Below are 26784 nucleotides of genomic sequence, written 5' to 3'. Positions count from 1 at the left end.
CGGCCTGTGCTAAGGGAGGGGAGCTCACTGACGGAGCGCCCAGCATCGTGGGCATGGCTTTCCTCAGCACTCTCGGCGTGGGGCTGGTGGCTGAGGACTTGCTCTGGACCCGAGTCAGGGGCCAAAGCCCAGTGGTAGTAAGAGGCCTGATCATAGGGGTTGCTCTTGGGGGGGGGTAATTAAAAATTTTAGGGTGTTCCTAATGGGTGGGAACATAGGCAGAAAAGCCTTGCCCAGGTTCTTAAGGACAACCTGCTCAACAGACTTTTAGTGGTATTTTCAGTGAAAATGTCAAAAAGTAACGGACACCTTGGCCCTATTTTGTATTCCGTTATCTCAATGTGATTGTCTCCCTTAATGGGGCTTATACTATAAATTCAAAATACTAGTTAATGTTTTGTGGTATAAAGTCATAAACACAGATTTCAACATAATTTTTTTTTTAACCTGAAAATGCCTTTTTTAGAAATGAGGACCTCCAGTGTAGCTAAACTGGTTCAGGCTTTGAGGACTGGCTTTAGAAATCCCAGCTTAGTTCTTGGTTTAGAATAGCTTCAGTCTGGGCTGTCCTGTGTTCATTCTGTAAGAATTCTCCTTCCAGCCATTCAGATCTGCTCCCCTGAATATAACTTCCTACCAGACGGCTTTCATACTTGTCACTTTGCATTCGTTTCCTGTAAAACAGTGAGCTCATCTCCTGTTCATTTAACTCCAGTGTGAACATAGTTTGTCCTCGGATCTCAGCCATGAAATCTGTAGGAAGTTGAACTGCCCTTTAACTGCTACTGAATGTCAGCTCCGCGTACCATTCTGAGCTATTATTTGGAGTAAATTAGGAGATTGGATTCTCTGTTCTGTCCTTAATGGTTTTGGGGGAGGAGGGTAGAGTAAAGCGGCATGCATGTGCAGAGCAGAACAGTCTTTTGAAGATGAGAGGACATGAAGCAGTGTACCCCATTGTGGAGAGAGGCTGCCCTGGTCCTGATGGCACTGGCTCATTTACCGACTTGAAGAGTAGGCACTAATGAACCTAACCCAGGAGACGTTTGTTTCCTTGCTTTCCCCATCCAGATTGAGAAGAATGAAGGCTTTTAAGAGGAGGCTGTTTACAGATTCGTAAGACAGCATTCTGTATCTGTAATTACGAGAATTGTAGCTGTTCTCATTTCTTAAAATTATACTCCTCTTTAATTTAAAAGAACGAGTGGGCTGTTTCAGTGGATTCTGGTTTTCTTGCTCAGACTTGTTTTTAATTAGGTCTAGTAAGTATAACGTGATGAATTAGTTCGTGTTTTATTGGGTAACAGAAAAACTTCTTTCGTTAATGCAGTTTTACATTCTTCTATAAATTACTCTTCTGTAGAATATTTAATATTCTCAGTTGCTGTTGTATTTTGTTATTTTTATTTGGGTACTGTTTCTCATAATTTGGACTGATGACTATACCATGCTTGATCAGTCTTCACGCCGCTGGCCGTGAGCCCTCCTATGGGGGGCTCTCCTCCTGTGGGGGGCTCTCCCCAGGGCAGGACGCCGGCGACAGTTCTTCCTCTGTGCTGCGCTTCTCAGGCGGCAGCGCCTGCCCCTGCTCCAGAAGCCACCCTGCCCTCCCTCCTCGGGGTATTTCCAGATTGTACTCAAAGAGAAAGTTAAGTACATTTTTCTTCTTGACAAGGCAGTTTTCATTTTTTTCCTAAGTTTTAAAATTGCTGACATGAAAAAGTCTAGTGACACAGTTTGTTACTTTCCCACCAGATGCAGTGTTTATTCCACAGAAATCAGGCAAGAGTGAAGTTGTTAGGTTTTTGTTTAAAAAAATAAATGCAATTCAAGTCCAGTTTCTATTTTTTGCTATGAACAGTTTATGCAGTAACTAGTAATTCTGTAAATACTGAAACACACCATGAGCGATTTTATGTAAGGGATTCCTGCAGTGGTTTTAGCAATTAAACTAGGTGGCGTTGAGTTACATTTTCATTTTTTAAATTTTGCATCCACTCCTCTTGATGTCAAGGGTGGTGCAGGGCTGTGGGCGCTGCTACAGGCTGGCTCTGTCGCAGACGACAGAAACAGAAGCAAGCTTCCAAAGTTGCCTTTATCCCGGCTTGTAACAACAGAGGTGCATCCTGCTTGGTTCTGTTCTCGTCAAAGGTACCCTGAAGCTGTGGTGCTTAGAGAAATCTGATCGGAAGGATCAAGGAGCCAGAAACCAAAACAGCTACATCGTAGATTTTTGAAGATATCTTGAAGCATTTACATGTGTGAAGGAAAGATACTAAATTTGTTTTGTGTTGTTTCAAAAGCAGAACCTGAATGACAAGAAATAGAAGGCAAACCGTCAGGTGATGAATTTTAGACACACAGAACTTTTTGACTAGTCATTACCTGAAGATAGAGTGCCCTGTCTCGGGGAGGTAGACAGTAGGTTCCCAGACGGCAGACGTAATGCAGACAGAGCGGATAAGTACTTGGCAGACATGTAGCAGAAGGAGGTAGCGTAAGGTTCCTTCCAAACTCCAGGTTCAGATTCTCTGACTCAGAGTTTGGGGGTATCCCTGGGCTGAGAAGGAATTCTCGAAGTCCAGGATGGGGTCCAGAGAAAGTGGATGGCCACGGTCCAGCGTGCTAGAAGTCTGGTGCCCAGGCAGAGGCGGGCTGCTGTCAGCGGGGCTCTCCGCAGACCCACGTCCCGCTGCAGTCATGTGCTGTGGCCTCCGCCCCACCCCGGGGAGGCCAGAGTCTGCGTGCCATACCACACAGGAGCGCAGGCCAGGAAGCGCAGGGGAAGAGGGCAGCAGGGAGTTGAGTGGGTTCCAGAGTTCCATCAATTGAGGGTTTTGTTTGTTGTTCGAGTCTGCTGATTTACAGGAGCTGGTTAAACTGCCATTTATTCTAATATAAGAATCATACTTGTTTCACGTGTGCATGCATGAGACAGAGTCCTTCTTTTTTTAAGCCACAGTTAATGAGAAAATTATAGACCTTTGGGACCACGCTTTTAGGGAACTTATTTTGAAATTGTAGAGCGCTAAGATGTGTATGCGTTACTGTCTGCCAGCAGTGATTCTCACCTGGTATCTTGTGTGTGACTGTGTGTGTGTCCTGTGTCCGTGTGTGCTCGGTGCGCCTCGTGCTGCTGGGTGCACAGAGCGGAGGTTAAAGTCACTCTGCTGTTAGTTACAGGATGAGGAGCGGAGGCGCCAGCAGCAGCTGGAAGAGATGCGCAAGCGGGAGGCCGAAGATCGCGCCAGGCAGGAGGAGGAGCGGCGCCGCCAGGAGGAGGAGAGAACAAAGCGAGATGCTGAAGAAAAGGTTATGGTCCTCTAGGGGCAGCTAGAAGTGTGCCAGATTAGCCTGAACCCGTCGATGGGCTGGGGAGAGGGGCTAGACCTTACACGTATCCTAACATGCGCAAGACAGAACAGGGCCTGGACCCCCACCTGTGTTCTCGGACCCAACACTTGAGCCCGACCTGGCCCACCTACCTCTCTTCCGAACTGTGTCCAGACTCTCTTACCCTCTGAGTCTTGTCTCTCTCCCGCTTCTGAACTCGTAGGCCTGGTTATGATGAGTGAGCCTCTTCACAGCCCGCCCGCTTACCTGGGTTCTTCCCTTTCCTGGACGTGGTCCAGCTGGTTACTGGGAGGTGATGCTCGCGCGCTAGTCGGTCAGAGGGAGCGCGAGCTGTGGGAGGCGACAGGAGCCTAGTAACACAGGCGGTGCACACTCCACACTTGAGATTGCTCACTGACATCACTCACTGCTGGTTGATGGGAAGAGAGCAGATGGCTTATGGAAAACACGGTTCACGGAGAAATCAACTAGGATGTAATCTGATAAGTATCCTGAGTCACTGCTTGGTTTCCATGTGCGGATTTTTTTTTAATGAAAATGATCTTTTGAGTTGTATTTTAAAATGACAACTGATTTGACTTATTCTGAGAAATGGGGCCTGTGCCCTGCAGCCTCCTGCTGTGCGTGCCAGCCTGGGCCCTCCCGCAGGGCTCGCCTGTCCTGGACGTGGGCCGGGAGAAGCGCATCCCCTCTGCTGCTTCCCGTCTGTGAAGGCAGAGGCCGGGAGCGCCCCAGCTGCCGATGGCGAGAAGTTGAGTTTTTATTCATCACCCCTTCTTTGATAGTCCAGTGAACTGTATTCATAGAGCACCCTCCTCCTGCCCCAAAAACAGAACTTTAAGGAAGCTTTTTGTAGCGATAGAATCTATGCGGATCTCTAACGAGTGAAAAGCAAGATTGACAGAAGCGATGTGACTCTTTTAGTAAATAATGCTAGCACACGTACCTCTGTGGACATAGCGACTTCTGTGTCTTCTAGACCTTCAGTCTCCCTTAGAGCCTGTCATCATATTATTATCTTCAAAAGCCGTGTCCCAGTAGATTTGCAGTTTTCTGAAGGAGTCTGAGCTTCCAGGGTTAGGTCTCCCTCGACTCTTTACCTTGTGTTGTGATAAGTCAGAATCAAAATCAGTTTCTGAAACGGGCGAGCCACTCGGGTTCTCCGTCGGGTTGTGTGTTGTCTTGCTGTTCCTTGGCTGTGTGCAGCCTCCGCCTTCCCCAGGCGGCCCGGCCTGCACAGACCCGCCGCCGTGCGCGGGAGCAGCGCGCCTTCTGTGGGGACGCTCTGGGGCTACTGGTTTTTCCAGTGTGTGTGCTCACAACTCACGATGATGTCAGATATGCTTGTGTCTTAGGAACTGCTTCTAGAATTGAGTGCTCACTGTACAAAGAAGCTGAATAACCTATTTTTTATACAGAATGTCCACAATTGATGGGCTTGCTTTGTTACAGGAAATGTGTCATTCATTTGTGGTAGAATACCGACTGGGTTATGTAATTGTATCTGCTCTCCGTGTAACTAAAGGGTATTCTGGTTTCCTCCTAAAATGTTCTCCATGTCACACTAAGGTTCCTGACAACTTGATGTAAAGGCCACAGAGGTCATTCTGGATTGGATTCACCACCCCAAGCAAACACTTATTTTGTGTAGAAAATAAGGTACAAAATGTCTTTCCTTCAGGATGTCTCAACACAGAGTGACAAGATCGAGTGAGAAGTTGGGTGTAGGGCCATGACTGGGGCTGGCATCGGTCCTTGCGGTTTCCTCCCTCAGAAGGGGAAGCACTGAGCCCTGTCGTCCAGTGCGTGTGTGCTCCAGAAGGAGCAGGGAGGAAACGAGCGTACGTGGTGAAAGGGGGACTCAAAACTTGGATCCTCACGCCAGCAAGGGCCCCAAAATGAGTTTTCTTTTGGTCAAACGGGTTGAGAATTCACTCGGTTCAGCAGCACCACATGCATCCAGGCTGAGGCCCGTCCTTCTGTCTGCTCTTGTATCCCCTTTCTTACACTCACTTTTTCCATGTGTTCTAGAACTTTTGTCAATCTTTAACAGAACCGTGCTGTTACCTTTTTTAATGTGAAAATAATTTCAACTCTGTCAACTGTAGTCTGTGCAGATATATGTCAGAAGAAAATGTACAGTATGTGTCAAAATATATTCGAATATCGTGTTGCTGTTGCTCTTAATGCTTGGCTCTCTAATTTTCTGTCTGTCAGGGAGTTTGTTAAGATTTGAACAAGATTTGAACCATCAATTAAGAACTGTGGACACCACATTTGTTAGATTGTTGCTTTGGGAAAATGAGTCATGTTTCTTTACAGTTGATGGTTTCTGTTAACTTCCGTCTGGATAACTGGAAATAAACCAGGTGACTTAATCGTCCTTCTGGTTGAGGAAGGGCTGTTCTCTGAATGCTGGGGTTCGATGACAGAGCACGCGTGTGAGCTTGCCGTTCTTGCAAGTACCCTGTAGAAAGCCAGTTAGAGCCTATGTGGGGTTTCGTTTTGTCTGTAAACTGAGCAGTCACAGGTAAGTTCATACCCTACAAGAACAGAAGGAGAGAGAGACAGAGAAGCAGCAGAGGATGAAGGGTCTGGAGGAATAATTGAACAGGGACAGTGGTGTAGTAACCAGAAGCTGGAGCCTGGAAGTCCCTAGAGTCTGCTCGTTCATGCTTTGGAGCAGTTTTAAGGCAGATAATCCCACGGTGGGGTGAACGTGTCCGGGAGCCTCCGGACTGTTTCCAGGTGGATCTGCCCATGTCTGTCGTAGATGTTGAAACTTTGCCGTCCCCCTGGATTCATGATGAGTGTGTGGAGTCAGGGGACAGAGGGTAAATGTGCCCTTTCATGCCCCCCGAAGGCCCCCTCCTGACTCTGATCTTTGCACTTTTGTCTGTTCCGCCTGCAGAGGCGACAAGAAGAAGGGTATTACAGCCGCCTGGAAGCTGAGAGGCGCAGACAGCACGCGGAGGCCGAGCGCAGGTTGCTGGAGCCGGAGGAGCCGGGTCTGTGCAGACCTCCGCTTCCGCGGGGCTATGAGCTCCCGTCCCCGTCCCCTCCGGCTGCCGCTCCTCCTCCCCCGCCTCAGCGGACCGCCTCCTCCCTCCAGGCGCAGGCCCTCTCCCCAGACTCCGTGTACACCGCCAGGCTCGTTGCGTACCACGAGGAGGAGGAGGCGGAGGAGCACTGCGGCCTGGCAGGTCAGGATAAGCACTCTTGCACGAGGAAGTCCCTCGGGCACCTTCTTCTTCCCGCCGCCCTTAAGCCGCAGCAGCCCCCCTGCCCGCCGCGCCCGGCCTCCGATGGCATCTTTCTCTCCAACGCATTCCAGCCCCCCTCGGCCCGTGCCAACAGTACCGCTCACAAAGCAGGCCAGCCCCCGCCCCCTCCAAAAGAACCAGGCTTCTGCCAGCCCAGCCACTCGAAAGGTAGAGGTAAAACGTGGGACCGCAAACCAAGCCCTCTTTATCTTCCTGGTTGGAATCAGGGCTCTGCACCCCGCTGCTGTGTGGGCCCCTCGATCAGCACTCGCTCGGGAATTGATTTCGCCTGATCACTAGTCTCAGCGCGATCTCCCCCTACCTCCAATTGTCCTTTCTGTGCTAAGAGTCCTTTTGGCAACTACCCCAGCTCCCCAGTTGCTTTCCACCCGTAGGGTTCTGTCCCTTGGACCCACTGGCAGCGGCTAGCCCTCCGTTACTCCCCAGCCACTTGAAGTACTGTTGGTCTTGGCCTCCATTCTCTGCCTCTTCAAATAACTCTTACATTTGGTTGAACAAGTGCATTTTTCACACATCTTGGTGTCTAAAGATAAGAGTAAGATAGTCTTCCTAGCGTTGTTAGGGTCACATGCTAAGTTTTGTTCTTTAACATGAGTAGAACTTTCCGTTCTGGCTTACGTGGCAGTGGTTTACCAGATGACCCATACTTTCCGTGGTAGTTTGGGTGGAGTGGTTGGTGCTGTGCTGTTGATGGTCCTGCTTTAATGTGAGCTGCCTCACGCCAGGGACATAGAACCCAGTCGTTGTGAAATTACTCCTTTTCCCTCTCACTGGTTTCATTCCTTCCCGTTACTTGACATTCCCCGCATGTTGCAGTCCTAGTACCCAGACCTTGACAGGCACGCGTTTGCCTTGAGTTAATGTGATCTCTGATGTGACAGCCCAGCATGACGGTGGTCCTGCCCACAGGCGCATCCACCCTGACCAGTGTCGAAGATGGCACTGGAAGGGATGTTAAAATATCCAAATTCCAAGTTCCTCTTACTTTCTTAAAATTAGAATGCTGGCAATAAACACTGTCAGATTTAGCGGTCTTCGTGAGCACAAGGGTCTTCTAAAATGCTCCTGGCGCAATGCCCGGGACTCACAATTCTAAAAGAAGTTGAATGATCGAAAACATGCGTGACCTTGGCTCTTCCAGAAGAAATGCGTTCATCAGGGTCTCTTCCCACCGGCGTCAGAGCTTTGACCCACTCTGAAGGCTCAGCATATAATATTGAGACTGAGTCAGAAGCCAAAATTAAATCTTTTCATAAAATTTCTGTTGTCCATATCTAGAAAGATTTTTCTGGAACAGTAGTAATTTTTGAAGCGAGATGCCTTTAGTCTCCTTGCATCACGTTACAAGCTGAAAACTTGAGGTGTTGTGCCAGGACACAGATGAGGTTTGCTAGCGCGATGTTGGGCTAGGTTTTCATTTTTGACCACCTCAGCTTTCACTCATACTACTAACCCTGATTTTATTTCACACCAAAAAGACCACGTAGGAGCAGGTTATAGCCTGCATTTGATGGCTCGTGCCTCTTTGAAGACTTCCTTCGTAAAGTACAAAGCTGTCTGCGCCAAATGCAGAGCGTTTCTGACCTTCTCCTCGCCATCCCACTCACATGGCCTCACCCCTGGGTTCAGCTTGTTTTTCTGTTGTGAGCGCTCCACATGCTTTAGCAGGTGGACTGGTTTCTTCCACTGGGGTGCCTGGGGAAGGGGATTGGGGTACAAACTGGGATAAACAGTGTCTCATTCTAGCACAGCAGCATATTTAAAAAAAATTTCTTTAACTGGAGCTCTTTGAAAATTACTTGAAATGTGCAGTATTAATTCATATGTAGCCCATGGAAAATGCTCAATATTCTGAATTAGCTTTGAAAATTTTGAGGAATTGATTTTTACCAGTGGAAGAAGCAAGTATCATTCTTACAACAAAGCTCAAAAGATACAGCATTTTCTAAAACAATGAAAATTTAGAATTAAAATTGAAAAAAAATCCACTCTGCCGATAATTGAGGTGGAGGCCACTCTGGGTTACCCCACATTGGAGATACGGGTCTGTTCCATCTTTTGAGTCTTTGTGGAGGATGACTTCCCACGTGGCGATCACAGGGACCCTCACTAAGGAATGGGAAAGATGCAGTGCCCCGAGGAGCCCCAGCTAGCCTTGTGCTCCGTCTCAGCCCACCAGCTACATTGCACAGCACGTCCCTGCCTACGGGAAAGAAGCAAGAATTCATTTTCGTGCTGCTGTCTAAAAAGGAAAATTTACTGTTGAAATATTGTAGTAATTTTGTGGCCTGTCTAACCCAACACCCAGTCAGCGTTCGCTGACTATTTTGAGCATTTATCGCTCCAGCTTGTATCGTCATAAGCAAAAGGTTCTTCAAGCATGAAATTTTTTTTCTTGCTGATGTTATAATTAACAGAATACATTAGTATTGACGTAATGCACTATGACTTTAATAACATATCATTAGTGGTACTATTATGTTATATTTGGATGCATTTTAAATTTTTTATCTGCGTCATCTCTTTTGATGTTTAACACCCCTTTGGAGTGGATAGAGAGGGCGGTGCTGTTCCCAGGCTGGGTGCTGTCGGTCACCCCGGGAGCCGAGCCGGGACTCAGGCCGGGTATCCCCCAGGTCATGCACTCCTCCTCTATGTGCGTTGGGTCTGGTTTCGAGTGAGTTTGTATTTACAGCATTTATATCAAACAGTAGGGGTTTTTCTGTAACTCCATTAGTTTAAAAAGTTTTTAGTAATTATAGCCATTTACATAGCAGAAAAATTCAGTAGCTGTCCTGAAAAGAGAAACTTGAGGCATGTGATCAGTGCTTACTGTTTGCGTTACATTTGCTCTCACTTATTTTGTAAGGAAACCAACCTTCCATGTCAGGAGTATCTGACAGTCTCCCCATTTAAGTCAGTCTTTTGTGGATTTTTCTTGTGAATTCATGGTAATTATGCATCTTAACTGACTTGAACCTTTGGCTGCCGCTCCTTAAGGCCTGGGCTGCACCCGCCCCTGTCCTGACGGCACAGCTGGCTCGGAACGCGGCCTGCTGATTGGGTTACTCAGGCCACTGAGAGACATGAGCTTCAGATCCACGGGTCTCCTCATAGATTTTCAGTACTCCTCCGTGGGCACTGCATCTTGATCGTGACTCAAGTTTTAGACATTGTGCAGGCACTTTAACTTTGACTTTTTCTTTTATGGAAAAGGACCAAACTCTTACATGGGATCGGCTGGGACAGCTGTTGGTGCCCATGATGCTTATCGGGATCCAAGAGAGAGACTGTCTAAAAGGTATTTACGGCTGTGCTGGTTCTGTAAGGAGGCTGGAGTGAAATTTTAGAGACTTCATTATCATCTCAGACGTTTCTCATCGTACACAAGTGTGTGAGCCTAGAGGCTCTTTTATCTTGCGTTGCTAATAGAGTTGCATTTCAGACAGTGATGTAGGTGTCAGGCTTACTGGTCAGAACTCCAGAAGGAGCTGGGCATGCTGATGTCTGCTTCCGCCGGCAAGGATGGAAGATTCTAGAGCAGCATCCAGACATCCTGCTAGACAGCCTAAGGCCAACCCTGATGATGCACGAACAGTAAATGGGCCTCGTGTCTGCACCGAGCACCCTCACCTAGACTGTAGTCCAGATAGTTCTGGGAACACTGATGTTGAGCTCACGAGAAAATCTTGAGTATTTTACACTAACTTGTTAAGGTAGGTATACTGATAGATGCCTCTCACGTACGTGCGGGCTCATTAAAATTACATGTTTTTAAGCTGTACCTCTTTAGTTAAACACACCTATTAAGAATCCCCAGCCTGCTAAAATTGAAGTGACTGGAGTTTTGAGACTTAGACGTGGCTGCAGAAAGTTAATAGTTTAGTCAGGAGAACATTCTGCCCTTTTTCTTATGTGTCTAACAACAGCCCCAGTGATTGTATTTATGGGAAGGATTATGGCAAACCTAACAAGGAGTGAGTCTCCCTCATGGAAAATTGTACTTAATTGCCCATTATGTAAAGTCACCTCACTGTGATTGGAAATAACTGAGGTTATTTCCACGGTGACCAGTGACGTCTTGCGTTTCCTCTGCTGCAGCCACGATGCAGATTTACCTGGGAGTCCGGGAGCCCCTGAGAACTTGACGTTCAGAGAGCGCCAGCGCCTGTTTTCACAAGGTCAAGATGTGTCCAACAAAGTGAAAGCCTCTCGTAAATTAACAGAACTGGAAAACGAACTGAACACAAAATGAGATGAGGACGAGGTGCCGTGTGCACCCCAGGGTCCTGTTGGCGCGGCTCTGGAGGACGGGCTCGGGGAAGAGGCCACATGCGGCATGTCCGAGTCACAGAAGCGCCGTTTCTGAGACGGCGGGGATCCAGGGATGGTCCCGCTCCAAGAAGCTCTTTTCTTTCAGCAAGAGATGATCATTTATACGATGTAAACACTGTCTAATTTCTTAATTATCTGACACACAAAGATACGTTTTTTGTTTCTTTTTTTAGAGTCTGAGTGGGAGGGGAGAATGCAGGGCAGGAGAGCACAGCGGGGACACGTCTTCCCCTCTCCCCGCGTGTTGCAGAGACGCCGTGTGCGTTCTGTGTCGCAGATGGCGCTGTAGCGACCGTGCGGGGAATGGCTCGAACTGCCCAGACCTTGTTTGCACTACTGAGTAGCAGCTGCAGACCGCATCCCCTGAGGGCGAGGTGTCCCCTTCCAGGAGAGAGAACACCCGAGGGCGCCCGCATGCGGGCTCTGTTGTCCCTGGCGGTCCCGAGGCAGCTCAGACCCATGCAGCCCAAAAGGGAGGTGGTGCCCATCGGGACCCTGCCTCCTCTCCTTCCTTCCATCCAGGGACAGCCCTCCTGGTACATTCTAAATAGGCGATTTAAAAAAAAAAAAATTCTCCAAGAAGAAAATTTTGAGAATTTGAGCTTAGGATATTTTATTTTTATAAATGTCAGATTATTGTTAGACTAATAAATCATTGGTGATTTTGAAGATGGCAATTAAAAGCTAGGGAGTTCACTAAATATTTCGACTATTCAAGGGAATCTACAAAAGAGGGTATGCTTAGCTGGGCCATGCTGATGTGGGGAGAAACAGAAGTGTCTGGGGGGGTGGAGGTTGGTACTGACGCTTGGGCGCAGCTGTTGTCAGATTCTACATTGGAGGAGGGACGAGTTACAGCCGCGTGCTGTCTGGGAGGGAAGGCTCAGTGACCTGTGGTGTCTGTGACTTAAAATGCAAGACAGACTCGTACGGCAGTTCAAGCCATTTCTTTTTACATTGAATAGAGTTATTTAATTTTCATTTTTGAGTCATTGTTGATCACTGTTGTTTCTTCAGCTGTGAACGTGTGGCTGATACGGGGAGACGGATCTCACTTCCTTTTATACTGTGTGCTGTGAAAGTGCTAAATTACTTTGTGATTATGAACAAACTTTCTATTTGACAGAGCCCTGCTGTGGGATCTCGATGATTCTTCTGTACCGGATTGTTCTCTTACAAATGTATATGTTAGAAAAATATGCACACTTTCAATAGAAGAGGGAGAGGCTTTTTAGCCTTAGAAATCACTTTAATGAGAGCTGTATGATAAATCGTTGAAATGCGAGTGTAAATATTTTTACGTCTATCAGGGTTCTTATTTGGAAGTGTGCTCTCACCATTCCCCTTGTTTGAGAGAGTCACATGGTTCTAAGTGTTTATGAAGGATGTGGGTGTTTGCTCTGGAGGTTCCAGGAAAAGCAGGCCCCTCCCAGATAGCTCAAGAACACTGGCCGCCTTACAGGGACTAAATCCACACTTTCTTTCATGAAAAAGATGCAGATGAATTACTATTCTGTTAATATATAGAAAAAAAACAGCAAATACACGTAAGTACATGCAAATACATGTAAATATTGACGTACAGGGGTATTTGTATGTGTGGTTGTCAGGCCTGTAAGTAGGTGGGCTGGGCCACCCGTGGGTGATGGGGTCAAATGTGAACACGTGCTTTTCGTAACTGCGTCACTGTGGGGGCATCACAACTGCTGTATTTTCCCATCTCTACTGTACTTCATTTGCAATCTATTTTTAATAAACTTTGTATGTATTTAAGCGTGTTTCCTATTATTGTAGTCGTGCGGACAAAATTACATCTGTGAGCTGCACCTTTGCCTCCCGTCCCCTTCTATCTGTGTGGTCATTCACGAAAGGTCCCCTGAGGGTCGCATCTGTGTCAGGCGCTCTTTCTGGTTTGTCCTGATCATGCAGACTATTTGACAGAGGCCACGGGCCACTCTGACCGTGGTGTCCTGTGCTCAGCTCCCCACCCCTGCTTCCACGACCTGGGCACATCAGCAGACCCGGTGGTTACACAGACTTACACGGTCCCTTCATTGCCTCTTGGATTCTTAAGCACACCCTGCACATAGTAAATTGTGTGGGCCAGATATCTTGGCAATGCCTCAGTGGTGAGGATCTGCCCGAGGCGGCTCGTGGGAGGTGGTGGAGTCCCGACAGTACCCAGGTGGCGCAAGAAGGGAGCGGGGCAGTGTGTCGGGGCCAGGCGCTCTGGTTACACCAGGAGGGGCCTCGGCCCTGCCTCTCCCGGGTGCTGCCTTCTGTGCTCCCTGAGCCTCGTCCACCTTCCTTTGTGGTCCTGGAGCAGCTGTGCTGGCTGAAGGATTTCAAGGACAGCTTTCCTGCAGGAGGGAATGTCTTAGGGCTGCAGAAGCTCAGGGAGGTGTTTGGGTAGGACCAGCTGCTTACATACTGGAATGAGAATATTCTCTGGTAGTGTATTTTAATGCCCAAAAAGATGCTTTAAAGTTTGGGAGGACAGAAACTTAGAGACTGACTCAGGTTGTCTCAAGGACCATAGTTCTGTTGCTCCTCATGGAAGTAATGAGTCTAAGCTACCGAGGCTTTCTGTCGTGTACGTCATAAAAACAGCCACTGCAGGGTGTTCTAGCATGTGCTGTTGGAAAATGATTTCTGCTGCTTTGTTCCCTGGGAAACTGATTTCTTTTGGGGGCAGGGGGCCAGAGAGAGAATCTTAGCTCCACCCCCAGCACGGGGGGCCTGACAGGAGATCAGGACCCCAGCGGAAATCAAGAGGCCACCCTTTACCGCCTGTGCCACACCTGCACCCCGCGTGGGAAGCTGATGTTGAAGACTTCAGTCATACCTTCAGGGAAACAGCCACAGCATGGTCTCTGTGTCCATGTCACCTGCAGCAGGGACTGACTCTCACGGCAAAGGAGATGCCGAGTGACAGGTTTCAGTGCCCGACTATTCATCCAGTTTATTCAAAGTCATGGCGCCCCAAAAGATGCTCATGCGGGTCCACAGTGGGACCTGAAAGTCCATTCCTCTCACAGTTTATTTCACAGGTAGAACTTGTGTCTGCGCCGTGTCAGTCCCCAGGGACGCTGGTTCCAAGTGTCCCACAGCAGGTGCAGGAAGGCAGAATTCCACTGTTGACGTAAGCACAGTTCATCACCCTACACAGCAGGTGCACAGGACACTCAGGGCTTCCCAGGAGGACTCCATCTAACTCCTGGACGTCGGCCCTTCGCGGAAATGGCTTCCCTGCTGAGAGGAACGGCTGTCGCAGGCAGAGGAGACCCCTGGGCAGAGAGGCTGCCGCCTGCAGACGTCAGGAGCTCAGGGCCAGGGCAGGAGCCCTCGGCACGGGCAGCGGCAGCCCAGGGCTCCAGGGAGGAGGGCCTTCCACTCAAGGAAACTCACAGCCTTCACGCAGCTGCCTGCAGGGGGTCTGGTCACCTGGGGAGACAGCACGGGAAGGGGTGGTAGGCGCAAGGGCCTCACGGATCGAGAGGCAGCACCTAGGTCAGCTGCTGACCAGCCACTGCTTCATCCCTTGGCGCTGCTTTCCACATTCTCCCTAATCACTTAGGACATTCTGTTCTGTAGTAGCTGCGTGGGAGGAGAAAAGGCAAACAGGAGAAGTAAATTTCAGCGTATTCTTCTTAGCCCGGATGTCCGAAAACCCTGGTCAATACGGAGTCAGCACGAAAACCTGCGCATGAGGTACTCTGCATTCTTTCTCTTGGGAAGCCTTTAAAACCCAGCGTGTATTTTCCACACCGCACATAGTTGGGACCAGCCTCGGGGAGGCTAGGCTGCTGCCCGCAGCCCCGACCCACCGTGTCGAAGGCGCCGGTTCAGATGAAGGCGAGTGCAAGTGGCACCAGCGTCTGTCTCGAGAAGCGAAGCGCCTGGGCCAGGTGCAGTGGTGGGAGGGGCACAGTGGGAGAGCGGGCCACAGCACCCTGCCACTCCAGCCAGTACGGCCTGCCCGTCTCCAGTGCCGAGGCCCCAGAGTGGGAGCGCTGTGTCATGTGTGCACAGCGCGCACTCGTCACACGTGGTGCATCGTGTGTGCACATCACATGTGTGCAGGAGCTCCCCGGGCAGGGCCAGCAGGCGCACCCCCCGCCTTGCCAGCCCTCAGCAGTGCAGAAGGAGGGCTCGCGCCTGGGCGGCCGCCCCGCCAACCCCAACTCCGCGGCCTGTCTGTGTGTGTTCTGTTTCAGGCAGTGTCTTCTGCGGGGCGCGCCGTGGGAGCAGGACGCGGCTTCTTCGCAGCGACGCGGCACCTTTGCCCTGCCTGTTCCTGCGGATCCGTTCAGTGAGTCAGCAGATGGTGAACTGAGTTCCTGCGCGCCAAAACTTGTTTGTTTGTGGACTACACAGATGGCCCTCTCTCCACAGATCAACGTTCTATGGGGAAGGAAGCAATGGTCACTTGGCAGACGTGAAAAGGACAGGACAGGAGTTAGTACTTTGTACCACCCAAAGAGGCTTGTCATTTATATGGGATTCGGAACACCCACAATATTTAGGAAATAGTCTTCAAATGGAGCCCTTCCCCTCCTCCACCCCATCTTCCCCTCCCCAGGCCTCCCTCCTCCCGGGTCCATCCCCTGACCCCGTCGCCGTGGAAACCACGGGGGCGCAAACGCCCGCCCACGCAGATTCTGTCGGCTGAGAGCTGGGCCTGGCGATGCCCGCGCAGGGCGGGCGCTGGAGATGCTTCTCGGAGCAGCGGGTCAGGCAGCTGCAGCGCCAGGTACAGGTGAGCAGGTGCACGTGAGCGCAGCTGCGGCCACACCTGCAGCCCCACCGGCCGGGGCTGACCGCCCCCTCCCACCTCTGAGCTTTGGGGGCGTGGCCAGTGTGGGAGAGTTGGGGTGATGGCATCCGACGACCCGTAGGGCAGAGGCCCCCGTCATCTTCCACCTTCAGCTTGTAGGGTGTGAGGTCCTTGTCTATAGTCCCCCTCGACCTCACCCCACCCCCACCCACACCTGAGGCCTCACTGCCCCTCACCTGAGGCACCTGTGTCATCCGCCTAGGGCCCTCCTGTTACTTATTGGATGTTTACTGTTTTCTGTGCTAAATTTGGGAATACAGTGGTTAAGCAACCACACAGCTAATTGTTCTGTTCCCTGCTCTCTTGGAGTATACCCTTGAATAAAGGAATAAATAGTCAAAATAAATGTAAACCATGAATGTGACAACAACAAAACTGCGGGTGGGGGAAGGCATCACTAAAGTTTCTACATTTCCTAAAATGTCCAGTTTTCAACAAAAAATTACAAGACGTGAAAGAAACAGGAAAGTGAGACGTATCCACAGCAGGGAAACAGACAAGAAGAACATGAGCATGCAATATGTTCAAAGAACTAAAGGAAACTGCATTATGGAAGTGAAGGAAAATATGATAATTTCTCATCAGATAGAAAATATCAATAAAAAATTATTTTTTAATTAAAATCTTAGAGTTGAAAGTAACTGAAATGAGGACATTCTCTAGAGGACTCAAGAATAGATTTGAATAAACAAAAAAGGGATCAGCAAACTATTAGATTGGTAGAAATTATGCAATCCTAAAAACAGAGAGAAAATAGAAGAAAAATGAATAGAACCTCTGGAAAAGGTGTAAAACCTGTAAGCACACCAGCATTTACATCATGGGAACACCAGGAGAGAAGAGTAAGAAAGCAGGAAAAATATTCAAAGAAATAATTGCTCAAACATCCCAAATTTGTTGAAATTTGGTACACATAAGTTTAATGAACTCCAATTAGGATAAATACAAAGAGATCCACATTCACCTGCATCTTCAAAAAATAAAGAGAAAAGCAGGGAGAGAAGAATGACTTGTCATGTCAGTGCACGGGGACTGTCAGCACACCCTCATCAGCGTCAGTGGCAGTCAGGGCAGTGGGTGACACGTTCAAAGTGCCGAAAATGCTGTCAACCAAAAATCTTACATCCAGCAAAACTGTCTTATAAAAATGAAGGCAAAATAAAAGCATTCCCAAATAAACAAAATCGGAGAAAATTTGCTGCTAGCAGGGCTGCCTTATAAGAGAGGCTAAAGGAAGTCCCTCAGGCTGGAAGCAGGTGCCACCCACGGAAACACACATCCACAAAGAATGCCGGTAAAGACAGTCATGTAATTATAAAACACAGAGGAAAGGTGTATTTTTCTTCTTTGTTTCCTTCACTGACTTACAAAGCAATTGTGTAAAACAATATATGTATAATTGTGTGGTTGTAACTATAACATATAGATTGTAATATATTTGACAAAAGTGGCACAAAGGAGGTGGATGGAGGCAAAGTTTTGTTGGAGTAAGGCAGTGACACCAGATGGTAGCTTGAATGCACAGGACCAAGTGAAAGAGAGGTCAGAATGGTGAAGGCCAGCAGAGCAAACAATAAATATATATGTGCTGTCCCTTCTCCCTCAGCTTCTTTAATGAACATGAAATTTTGTAAGGTAGCCATGATCACACTGGACTGTTGCATCTGTAACATACATCGACGTGGTGTGTAACAGTACTAACACAACAGATGGAAAAGGAGAATACAGCTACAACAGGAGCATTTCTGTATCTCACTGGAATCTGACTGTAAATGTGAAGTAGACTATTCCAGGTTCAAAGTACAGGTGAGCCCTCAAGCAACCACTGAGAAAATTATTCAGAAACTAGTAGAATAGTTCATCAAAGAAATTAAGATTTCACCCCAGAAAATACTTAATGCAAAAGAAGGTAGTAAATGAGGAACCAACAGGACAGGAGGCACATAGAATACAAAAGTGAAATGTTGGGCATAAAGCCACGTCAGTGACATTCAATGTGAATGGACAAACTGTCAATCAAAAGGCAGGTACTGTCAGACTGGGTAAGAAGTCACATCTAACTACACACTGTCTGTCTACATGGGACATGTTTTAGATTCAGAGATACAAATAGGTTGTAAGCAAAAGGGTGGGGAAAGACATCGTGCCACCATCAGCTACAAGCAGACTGAGTGACTGTACTAATATCAGACAAAATAGACTTTCAGATGAAAACAATGTTAACTACAGATAAAGAGGGACGTTTGTTCATGATAAAAGTATCATTACATCAGGAAGATAGGAAAATTATCTGTGCACCTAACAACATGGCCCAAAATTGGCAGCATCCAAGAGAGAAAAAGACAACTCAAAAATAATAGCTGCAGACATCCACCCTCCCTTCTCAGTAATGGACAGACAGACTGGACAGAGGACCAGCAGGGAAATGGACAACTTGAACGACACTAATGAACCAACCTGACCAGGTGGATATGCACAGACCAGCCTGCCCACACAGCAGGAGGATGCAGTCTTCTCACGTGCGCACGGCGGGCTCTCCGGGTTAGACAACCTGCCAGCCACAGAGAAGCCTGAACACATGGAAAAGGATAAAGAGCATATCAAGTATATTCTCCAGTAACAATAGAGGGGAGTTAGAAATTAATAACAAAAATGAATTTGGGAAATTCACAAATAGGTGAAAATTAAATAAGACAGTCTTAAATACCTAGTGGATGAAAGAAGAAATCACAAAGGAGGTCAGGGACTATTTTGACAGGAGTGAAAGTGGAGATGCCACATAGCCAAGTCCATGGGATGCAGCTAGAGCAGCCCCTGAAGGAGCATTCGTAGACGTAACACCTACTCTAAACAAGAAGGCAGCTCCCACAACAACAGCCTGAACTTCCACCTCAAGGCACTGGAGGAAGCAGTGAAGCCAGACTGAAAGGCAGCAGAACAAAAGCACGACAGAGACTAGAGCAGAAACAAGTGCAACAGAGCCTGGAAAAACTCTACAGAAAATGAAGCAGAAGAGGGCTCTGTGAAAAGATGAACCAAACTGGCAGACGCTTCGTTTGACTCAATAAAATTAATAAAATCAAGAAGAGAAGAGAGAGCATTACTACCAGCTTCACAGAAATAAAAAGGGAGCCTCGGACGTGCTGTGAACAGCACCGCTGACAAGTCAACCTGGATGAGATGCTCAGATTCCTGCAGAGACACAGATCAGCAAAACCGACTCAGGAAGAGGTAGGAGATGTGAACACAACTGTAATGCACTGAGGTTACATGAGGAATCAGAAATCTCACAAAGGAGAGCCCAAGCCCAGACAGCTTCCCTGGTGAATTCTACCGAACATTTAGAAAGGAATTAATACCCATCCTTCACAAACTCTTCCGAAAAATAGAAAGGAGGGAACACTTCCCATTCCATGAGACCAGTATTGCCCTGATGCCAAAACCACATGAAAACCTCACAAGAAAACTCCAGAGCAGTATCTCTTATGAATATAGATGTAAAAATCTTCAAAAAACACTGGCAAACTGAATCCAGTGGTATATAAAAAGGATTATAACCATGCCCAAGTGGGAGCTAGACCCCCAACGGTCTAGCATTCCAAAGTCAGTTAATGTGATAGACTGCATCAATAGAAGAAAGGACAAATCCCATGATCGTTTTGATAGATCCAGAAAAATGCTTTTGACAAAATTTAACTCCCCTTCATGATGAAAACACTCGACCAACTAGGAACAGATGGCGACTCCTCAAGCTGATAAAGGGACGTCCATGAAACCCCCCAGCTGACACACTTACGGTGAAAGGAACGAGATGAACAGATCCACTCTCACCACGTCCATTCACTACCTTCCCGGACGTGCTTGTCTGCGTTGTAGGCAAGAAGACAGAAGGAAAAAGGACCTATCAGAAAGGAGACAATTTTCGTTTGCAGATGACATGATCTCATATGTGGAAAATCCCAAGGAGTCCACCAAAAAACACGATTAGCCCTAGTAAGTGCTTTCAGCAAGGTTGAAGAATATAAGATACAGGTCCAAAATCTATTGTATTTCTACTTCATAACAATGAAAAACACAAAAATGAAATTAAAAACAACAATTCCACTTAGAATATCATCAAAGATCATTAAATGCTTTGGAAGAAATTTAAGCGCAGATCGCAGACCTGCACATTGGAAATGACGGTCAGCATTAGCCGTCAGGGCTCAAATCGCAGCGACACAACCCTTGCTACCCACTCGACAGCGGTGCGTAGAGAGACGGAGGGTAAGTTTTGGCAAGGGTGCGGACAGCTTGGAATTGTCACGCACTGCAGGTGGGAGTGTGCGGCTCCTCAGACGCTAACCAGAGGTAGCACACGTGGCTCCCATCCTAGGAACACATGCAGGCGAAAGGGAAACGTGTGTCCCACCAAGACTCGTTCAGGAATGTCCCAGCCATACTTCCCAGAATAACTAAAAACTGGAAACTGCCCGAGTGTCCTTCAGCTGATGAATGGGTAAATACATGTGGTGCAGTGGTACAGTCGAATATAATTGGGTAGGATGCCACGGCACGGTTCAGCCCTGAGAACGAGGTGGCCAGTGAAGGAAGCCGCTCGCAGGGGGCTACGTGTCCTATGATTCCACTGATGCAAACTGTCCGGAAGTGGCAAATCTTTAGAGACAGTACGTTAGTGGTCTCCTAGGGCTGGGTTGGGGGTGGTCGGGGTGATGGCTAAGGGGCTTCCTTTTGGGGTAACGAAAATATTCTCAGACTGATTTTGGTGACGGTGGCAAAGCTGTGAGTACACCCAAGCCGCCGATTGTGTACGCGGGGGCTGAGTTGCATGGACGTGAAATACAGCCCCATAATGCTGCAGTCAGGGGCGGCGTCTTGGTGGATGCCAAAAGTGGGCTTCTGTGGAAATAGTCAAGGTTTTTTTTTAAGAGGTGAAATGGACTGAACATGGTAACAAAGTCCACATGACAGCCAGGTTTCTGGTTTTATAACCAGTCACAAAGAGATTGTCCCGAAATGATCACAGTTCTCCAAGAGCTGTGCATCATCAGTGGGCTTGGGAGGGATTCCCTGTAGAAAGGACGGCCCCTGAGCCACCTTCCCAGAAACCCATGCTTTCCTGTCCACCAAGGCCCCCAGTGGCTGGCTTGCTCAGCATTTACTGTAAATAGCTCATATTTAAACTCCTCTGCTTAAAATCCTGCAGACAACATTGCCTTTTTCCCTGTCGTTCCTCCTCCCAGACCTCAGCCTCCTCCCCAGAGTCTCACCTTCTCTGTGCTCCTCAATTCAGCAAACTCATTCCTGCCTCAGGGCCTTTGCACGTGCTTTTCCCTTTGCTCTGGTTTTCTCGCTGGCCCTGCCAGCGCTCCTCCCCCTCGCACAGCGGCCCTGTCTCTGAACCCACATCACTGTTTTAACTGTGGTGCCCCCGCTGTTCCCCCAGCTCACTTATCCCATACACTGGCTTTTCCACGTCTCCCCACGAGTATGGGAACCTGCACCTGATTGGTTCACGTCTGTGTCCACAACCCCCAGACAAGTGCCTGGCACATGACAGATTTCTAACAGACAGCATTTGAATGTGAGTTATGCAGGGAAAGAAGTGCTGATCTGGTGTTCCAGATTTTAATTTGCATATAGGTCACCTGGAGCTCTCACTAAAATGCAGACTATGGCAGATTTGGGGCTTTTTGAGCAGCTTGATTGGGGCATAACTTATATACCATAATGCAGGACTCTGCTTGTCCAGCAAGCCCCCAGATGCTGCAGTTGGGGGCCCACCCTTGGAGTAGGGGTCGTAGACGTGGAGCACGGGGGCACCTGTCTGCATCAGAAGCAGTTCCCACTCCAGCTGGTCTCCTCCCGCAGCTCTTCATGGACGTGGGTGCTGGCTTCCTTCTGAGGGTGGAGTGCTTACTGATGAAGATCAGTTATGGTGATAATTTCCCTTTTTGGTCTTGGTTGTAGGTCAAAGAAGAGCGGATAGTTGAACTGGAAACCGAAAATGCTGTCCTTCACCTGAGACTGGCCCAGGTAGTGCCCCCACGCATCCAGCAGGTGAAGCTGGACCGAGTCCTGCCTGGGAGGACTTCTTCCGCCAGCCCGTCCCAGGTCTTCTTCCCTCTCTCCCATCCACTGCGTTGGACTCCTGTGCTGCACGAGCTTTAATCCCCGTGCTCACGAGTATCTAGGGAGTAATGAATTAGTGAGGTCCCTGCGCTTCACTGAGGTCGAACTTAATGGACATGACTCCCCCCAGCTGAAACGTACAAGTGGGTGTTCAGTGCACTCGTGGTTGTGCAGCCATCATGACACCCCCTTCACCTGCACCCCGAAGACCCTCGTGCTGCTGGAGTTCATCCCCTGCTCCCAGACCAATTCTGACATCTTGGCACAGATGCTTGCATGATTCGAACCAGATCTGTCTACCTCAAGGGTCTGAGCTCCACGCTGGAAGGGTGGGGGAGCACGGCGGAGAGCGCCAGGTGGGAGCCTGTCCATTCCGGTCTCACACGGCCAGCCGCTGCTGCCACCTGAAGATGCGGGTGGGCCCTGTGTGCCGCAGCAGTCCATGTGGGAGGAGAAGGCCACGTGAAGATGGAGCAGGGGGCATCCACAGGTGCACTGACGCGGCCACGGCCAGGGCGCCTCGGTGGCCACGGGAGCCGGAGAGAGCCACGGAGCCTCTGCCCGCATGGCCGGCCGCACCTGGATTCCGGACGCTGGCCTCCAGGACCGCGAGCGGATGCACTTGTGTTGTCCTAAGTCTCCCAGGTGGTGGTGGTTTGTTATGAAGGCAAGTTTGGAAAGAGCGCATCTGAGTTCCTCATCTTTAAGTTACGACCCCTGCAGATACCTCCTCACGGCAGAACCACGTCTTCAAACTCTTGACGCTCCTCGAATAACCCTGCCAAGTTTCGCTGAACCAAATTCGTTGCACTAAATCGTAGATGAAGTTAGCACGATTCGTACTGCTTCCTAAATTAAGTATCAATTTGTTTGTTTTGGTGGCGCTTCCGGCCCAAGCCCTGGAAAGCACATCCCCTGTGTTGCACCTGAGCTTCGGAAGAGCATGGACGGGGAAGAAGCGGCCGGCCGGCGGCGGATGCGGCAGCGGAAGAGCACGGACGGGGAAGAAGCGGCCAGTCGGCGGCGGATGCGGCAGGTGCCTGGGAGCCGCGCTGCTGACCTTCTTGGCTGCAGGAAGCCCACAGCAGACTTCCAGCCTGGGCGCTGGGGCCCTTCCCCCTGCCGCAGGGTCAGAGGCGCAGAGCAGATGGAATTGCGGAGTCTGCGACCTTCTGCTGGTGAGGGTTGCCACAGAGCACCTGCGGTGTTTCCAGACATCAATGACATGAAATTAAGAACATATTTTTCACATTTAAGATTGTTAGGTGTACCGCGTCAGTTCTACAAAGCCTGTAAATTTTTGGCATTTGTATGGTAAGGCCCTCTTAGTCATTTTTGATGATTATAAAAGAGAACATCTTCATTCTTGTGGCCCACGCCCCCTGCTCCGCCCGTGTGCCTGGGTGGAGACGGGTGGGGTGCATCTGGGTCGTGAGCCGGGCACGCGGGGCTCTGCCAGGGCCGCTGTCTGCTGGACTCCGTCCTCTCTGTGCAGAAAGTGGCTGGTCCCGGCTCTGGGACAGCTCCTCCCACCCGTGGACACTGTTCCTTTTTTCAGTGTCTCCCCCAAAATGAGTCCGACCGCCTTCCCAGAGCCTCTGTGGCTGCCCACTCCCCCTGGACGCCTGCAGCTTTCTGCCCGTTTCTCCGAGACCAGCCCAGCCCTGGAGGCCAGGCAGCCCCACGTCCAGTGCACAGGACTCGGTCGCTCCCCTCTGAATTCCTGCTGGACCTACAGGCGATACCGGGGACTTTAGGATACAGCTCTGCATATTTACATGTACATTATTTTGTTTCTGGAGAGAATCTGAGCCTTGTGATTTTAGGGCCTTCATTTTGCTTCAGTTTTGTCTTCGGTCACCCGAGGGGTGGAGGCAGTGAGCCCTATGGTGCCCCGAGTGCTGGTCTGTACGAGTCTGTGCCCACACGGCTCCCGGCACGTGCTGTGCGGGCCGCTCGAGAGGTGGTCTGTGGTCGTCATAATCCCACGGATGGGCGGTTCTCCTGGGCTTCCCTGTGGTGTAACAGATTCTCCAGCCTCATCAGTGGCCCTTGCCAGCTGCCACCTCCGTGTCCCATTCACTGTTGCACGTGGAGCTCAGACGTCCACCCTGCTCCTGGCGCAGGAAGAATTTGCTTGATGTGGTTTCAGGAGCATTACAGCCAAAAGCTTTGACTGAAAGAAAACAGCCGTCCTCAGGGTTTGGAGTCTAGGGAAAACGTTGGTTTCAATCACATGTGAACTGGCAGGAAGCCTCGGCCTCGGGGGTGGAGGATGCGGACTCAGCTGCGTTGGGCCGGCGCGGACCCCTGACCGTCAGACGGGTCCGTCCCGAGAGGCACGAGCACACCTCTTTCTGGCACCTGCCGGACGTCTCCCACTCTGGAGCATAAATGCAAGGGAGTGGAATGCTACTCGAGTTAACAGAACACTCTGTCCCATCTGCCCCCAGAATTCATTTACTGACCACCATGGTGCTTTCCTGCTTTTACGGTATTGAGTGGGATTCAGTCAAAGCTCCTGATGCACCTCCTGACGCCGATGAGCCTGATCAGGTGAAACTGCCGTCTGGAGTACTTTATTTCCTTTCTGTCACCAGAGGAGCGCCCAGGCCTGTGTGACGGTCAGCCAAGAGCAGAGCCTTGAGTCCCCGGGTCGTGCTCCTTGCGAGCTCATCCCCGTGAGATGTGGACTGTCCGCAGCCGTCGGCACGGAGGGAGTGTGGTGGGCCGCAGCGTGCAGAGCCGTGGATCTACGGGCAGGCTTCCCGCCCGACGCAAAGGGGGCCAGCCTCTGCCCAGCTCACGGCAGCCTTGCCTGTTACCTGCTGCAGAAAGAATCGTAGTGAGGGACGTTCAAACACCCAGAAAATCATATTTGGCATCAGAGAAAGATCCCCAGCTAGGTGGGGCCCCGACGCCCGATGCTCAGCGGCTGGCCTCCGTTTCTGGAGCGGGCGGCGCAGGTCCTCAGGGGGCTTCATCCCACGCCCTGGGCTGTCCCCACACCGGCCTCCCGCAGCAGCTCCTGTTCCAGGAGCAGCTCCTGTTCCACTCTCTGCCGTCCCCAGTCAGGTGCAGACGCTCAGGGGGGAGCCCCGCATCCATTGGGCCTCGTCCTCACGGCAGGGGCCTGCGTCGGTGACCGTGTGTCCCACGCAGACCCCACTGCCCTGGGAGGCCTGCACCCTCCTCTGTGCTCTCCCCAAAGCAAAGCCAGTTCCACTAGGGAAGTGGGCACACACGCCCCGCGGCTCTGGGGCTGTGCACTTCCTGCTAGAACACATGGTAAATCGATCTTACCGCGTCACAGAGGCAACGATGTCATTGTTCTCACCGTGTGGGACGGCACAGCTGCGTGTCTGAGGGGAGACCTTCTGCAGTACTTACGAGCTGCAAGGACACCGTGGGGAAGCTTCGACACTCACTGTGGAGAACAAACCAAAACAAAGAGCAAAACCCCAAATGCATCACCTTTTCCTCGGGACCTGAGTTATGGCCCCTCCCCAGCTGGCCACGCGGCCCAGGGACCGGGAGCTGCAGTGGCCCTTGTCTTGTCCCAGCGTGTCCCCTCCCAGACGTTCCCAGGTTGTCCCTGAATGTGTCCTGACTCATGTACTCTGTCCCCCGTGACAGCCCCCTTCACTCCACCCTACTCCGCCGAGCTCCCAGACCCATCTTCCTAAACAAGTATGTGTCGTGAAAATCCCCGCCGTCTTGGCATTGCCCTGAAGAAAACACCCAGGCACTGACCCTATTATTGACGAGGCCTGCGGCCTCCCCCTCACCCCCGTTCCCCTCACTGTTCTCTCCATTGTTGCGTCGACCAGACAACGTGGACCCTTAAACCCCTGTTGCACGCGGATGTCTTCAGGCTCAGCCGCCCTGCACCCCGCGTCCACACGGCCCTACCTCCGCACCCCTCCCCGTGCCGCCCCACCTGCACCCCCGTCCCAGGGCCGCCCCACCTGCACGGGCCCTGTGCAGCGCGAGTGGTGTGGGCCGGGCAGCGGTTTCCTGCACGCAAGTGGGGCTCAGTGGACAAGGGGTGAATATTCTCCCCTCAGAGAAAGTGCACCTGCCCCAAGGTGTTCAGACTTTGAATCGTCCTTTATTCTCTTGTGCACAACAGTACCGAGGAATGACCGGAACGGGGGGCAGCACGGCCGCAGGACTCTGCTCCCGGTGCCACGAGCGGGACCCCCTATGGAGAAGCGCAGCCCCGGCCGCACCCCAGCTCCGCCGCGGAGTTCAGGTAGGAGCGGTTCCCCATAAGCTGGACTCTCTGTTTACGCAGCGGATTCGTGTCCCGTAACTCACAGCGCTTGCTTTCTGGTGAAACCGTGGATGTTATGCCCGTCAGGAGAGATGTACTCTTGAGAGATTAAAAGGAGCTTGACGTAAGGAAGCCGCGCTCCTCGGTTACCAGTCGTGGATTTTCCAGCACGGTTTACCCACGTGGCCTTCTTTACTAGACGGGGGCAGCATTCCTGTGCCTGTGATGCTCTGCTTTCCTTGCGGCTACCTGCTGAATAGGAGGCCTGGGTCCTGAGTCCACGTGGGAAGGAGAAGCTCTGTGTGGCCGTGGGCCGGGCTGTGTGGCACCGCCCTGCTCCCGCTATGCTCCTCTTCCTGACTCCAGTGTCAAATGGTAGAAAACGGCTTAATGCAGGTCAGGTTAACCAGGACACACGCCACCGCGGTCCCAGGGGAGCCGCTCCTGGTGGAACTGCTAGGGCGGCTGGGAAGAACAGTCGGAAACGTGGCCATGGCCCAGCGCACCTGGCAGCTCTCCAGGGTGAGACGGTGCTGCAGTATTTTTATACCATCCTGTGAGTAGGA

The 26784-nt window shown here is 50.4% G+C and overlaps 1 protein-coding gene and 1 long non-coding RNA gene across 26 annotated transcripts in view; one reads left to right on the top strand and one right to left on the bottom strand.

The window, feature by feature from the left end:
* AFDN (afadin, adherens junction formation factor) overlaps positions 1–12746 on the top strand; it is a 137824-nt gene extending 125078 nt beyond the window's left edge. For 11 of the 24 annotated variants that reach the window (XM_057310891.1, XM_057310889.1, XM_057310888.1 and 8 more), the window contains 4 exons: positions 3178–3312; positions 6266–6785; positions 9855–9939; positions 10740–12746. In XM_057310891.1, coding sequence (XP_057166874.1) covers positions 3178–3312; positions 6266–6785; positions 9855–9939; positions 10740–10893 — 894 coding nt within the window. In that variant the 3' untranslated portion in view covers positions 10894–12746. Of the gene's footprint in view, positions 1–3177; positions 3313–6265; positions 8599–9854; positions 9940–10739 lie in introns of those variants that run through there. The other 13 variants (XM_044379985.3, XM_044379984.3, XM_044379981.3 and 10 more) reach the window with 5 other exon arrangements.
* Positions 12747–16703: 3957 nt separating this feature from the next.
* LOC113247102 (uncharacterized) lies at positions 16704–26659 on the bottom strand. Of its 2 annotated transcripts, none has more exons than XR_003313168.4 (3): positions 26263–26659; positions 25246–25369; positions 16704–24770 (listed from the first exon to the last, which is right to left on the bottom strand). It is a non-coding gene; the product is annotated as an uncharacterized LOC113247102 (long non-coding RNA). The 2 variants fall into 2 exon arrangements; XR_008958901.1 differs by having other exon boundaries at positions 21425–24770; positions 25911–26659.
* Positions 26660–26784: the final 125 nt, after the last annotated feature.

Source organism: Ursus arctos, unplaced genomic scaffold, assembly GCF_023065955.2.
Source record: "Ursus arctos isolate Adak ecotype North America unplaced genomic scaffold, UrsArc2.0 scaffold_13, whole genome shotgun sequence".
In the NCBI taxonomy this organism is placed as follows: domain Eukaryota; kingdom Metazoa; phylum Chordata; class Mammalia; order Carnivora; family Ursidae; genus Ursus; species Ursus arctos.
Note: the sequence above shows the minus strand (reverse complement) of the source record. Positions and strands in the feature narration are given on the sequence as shown.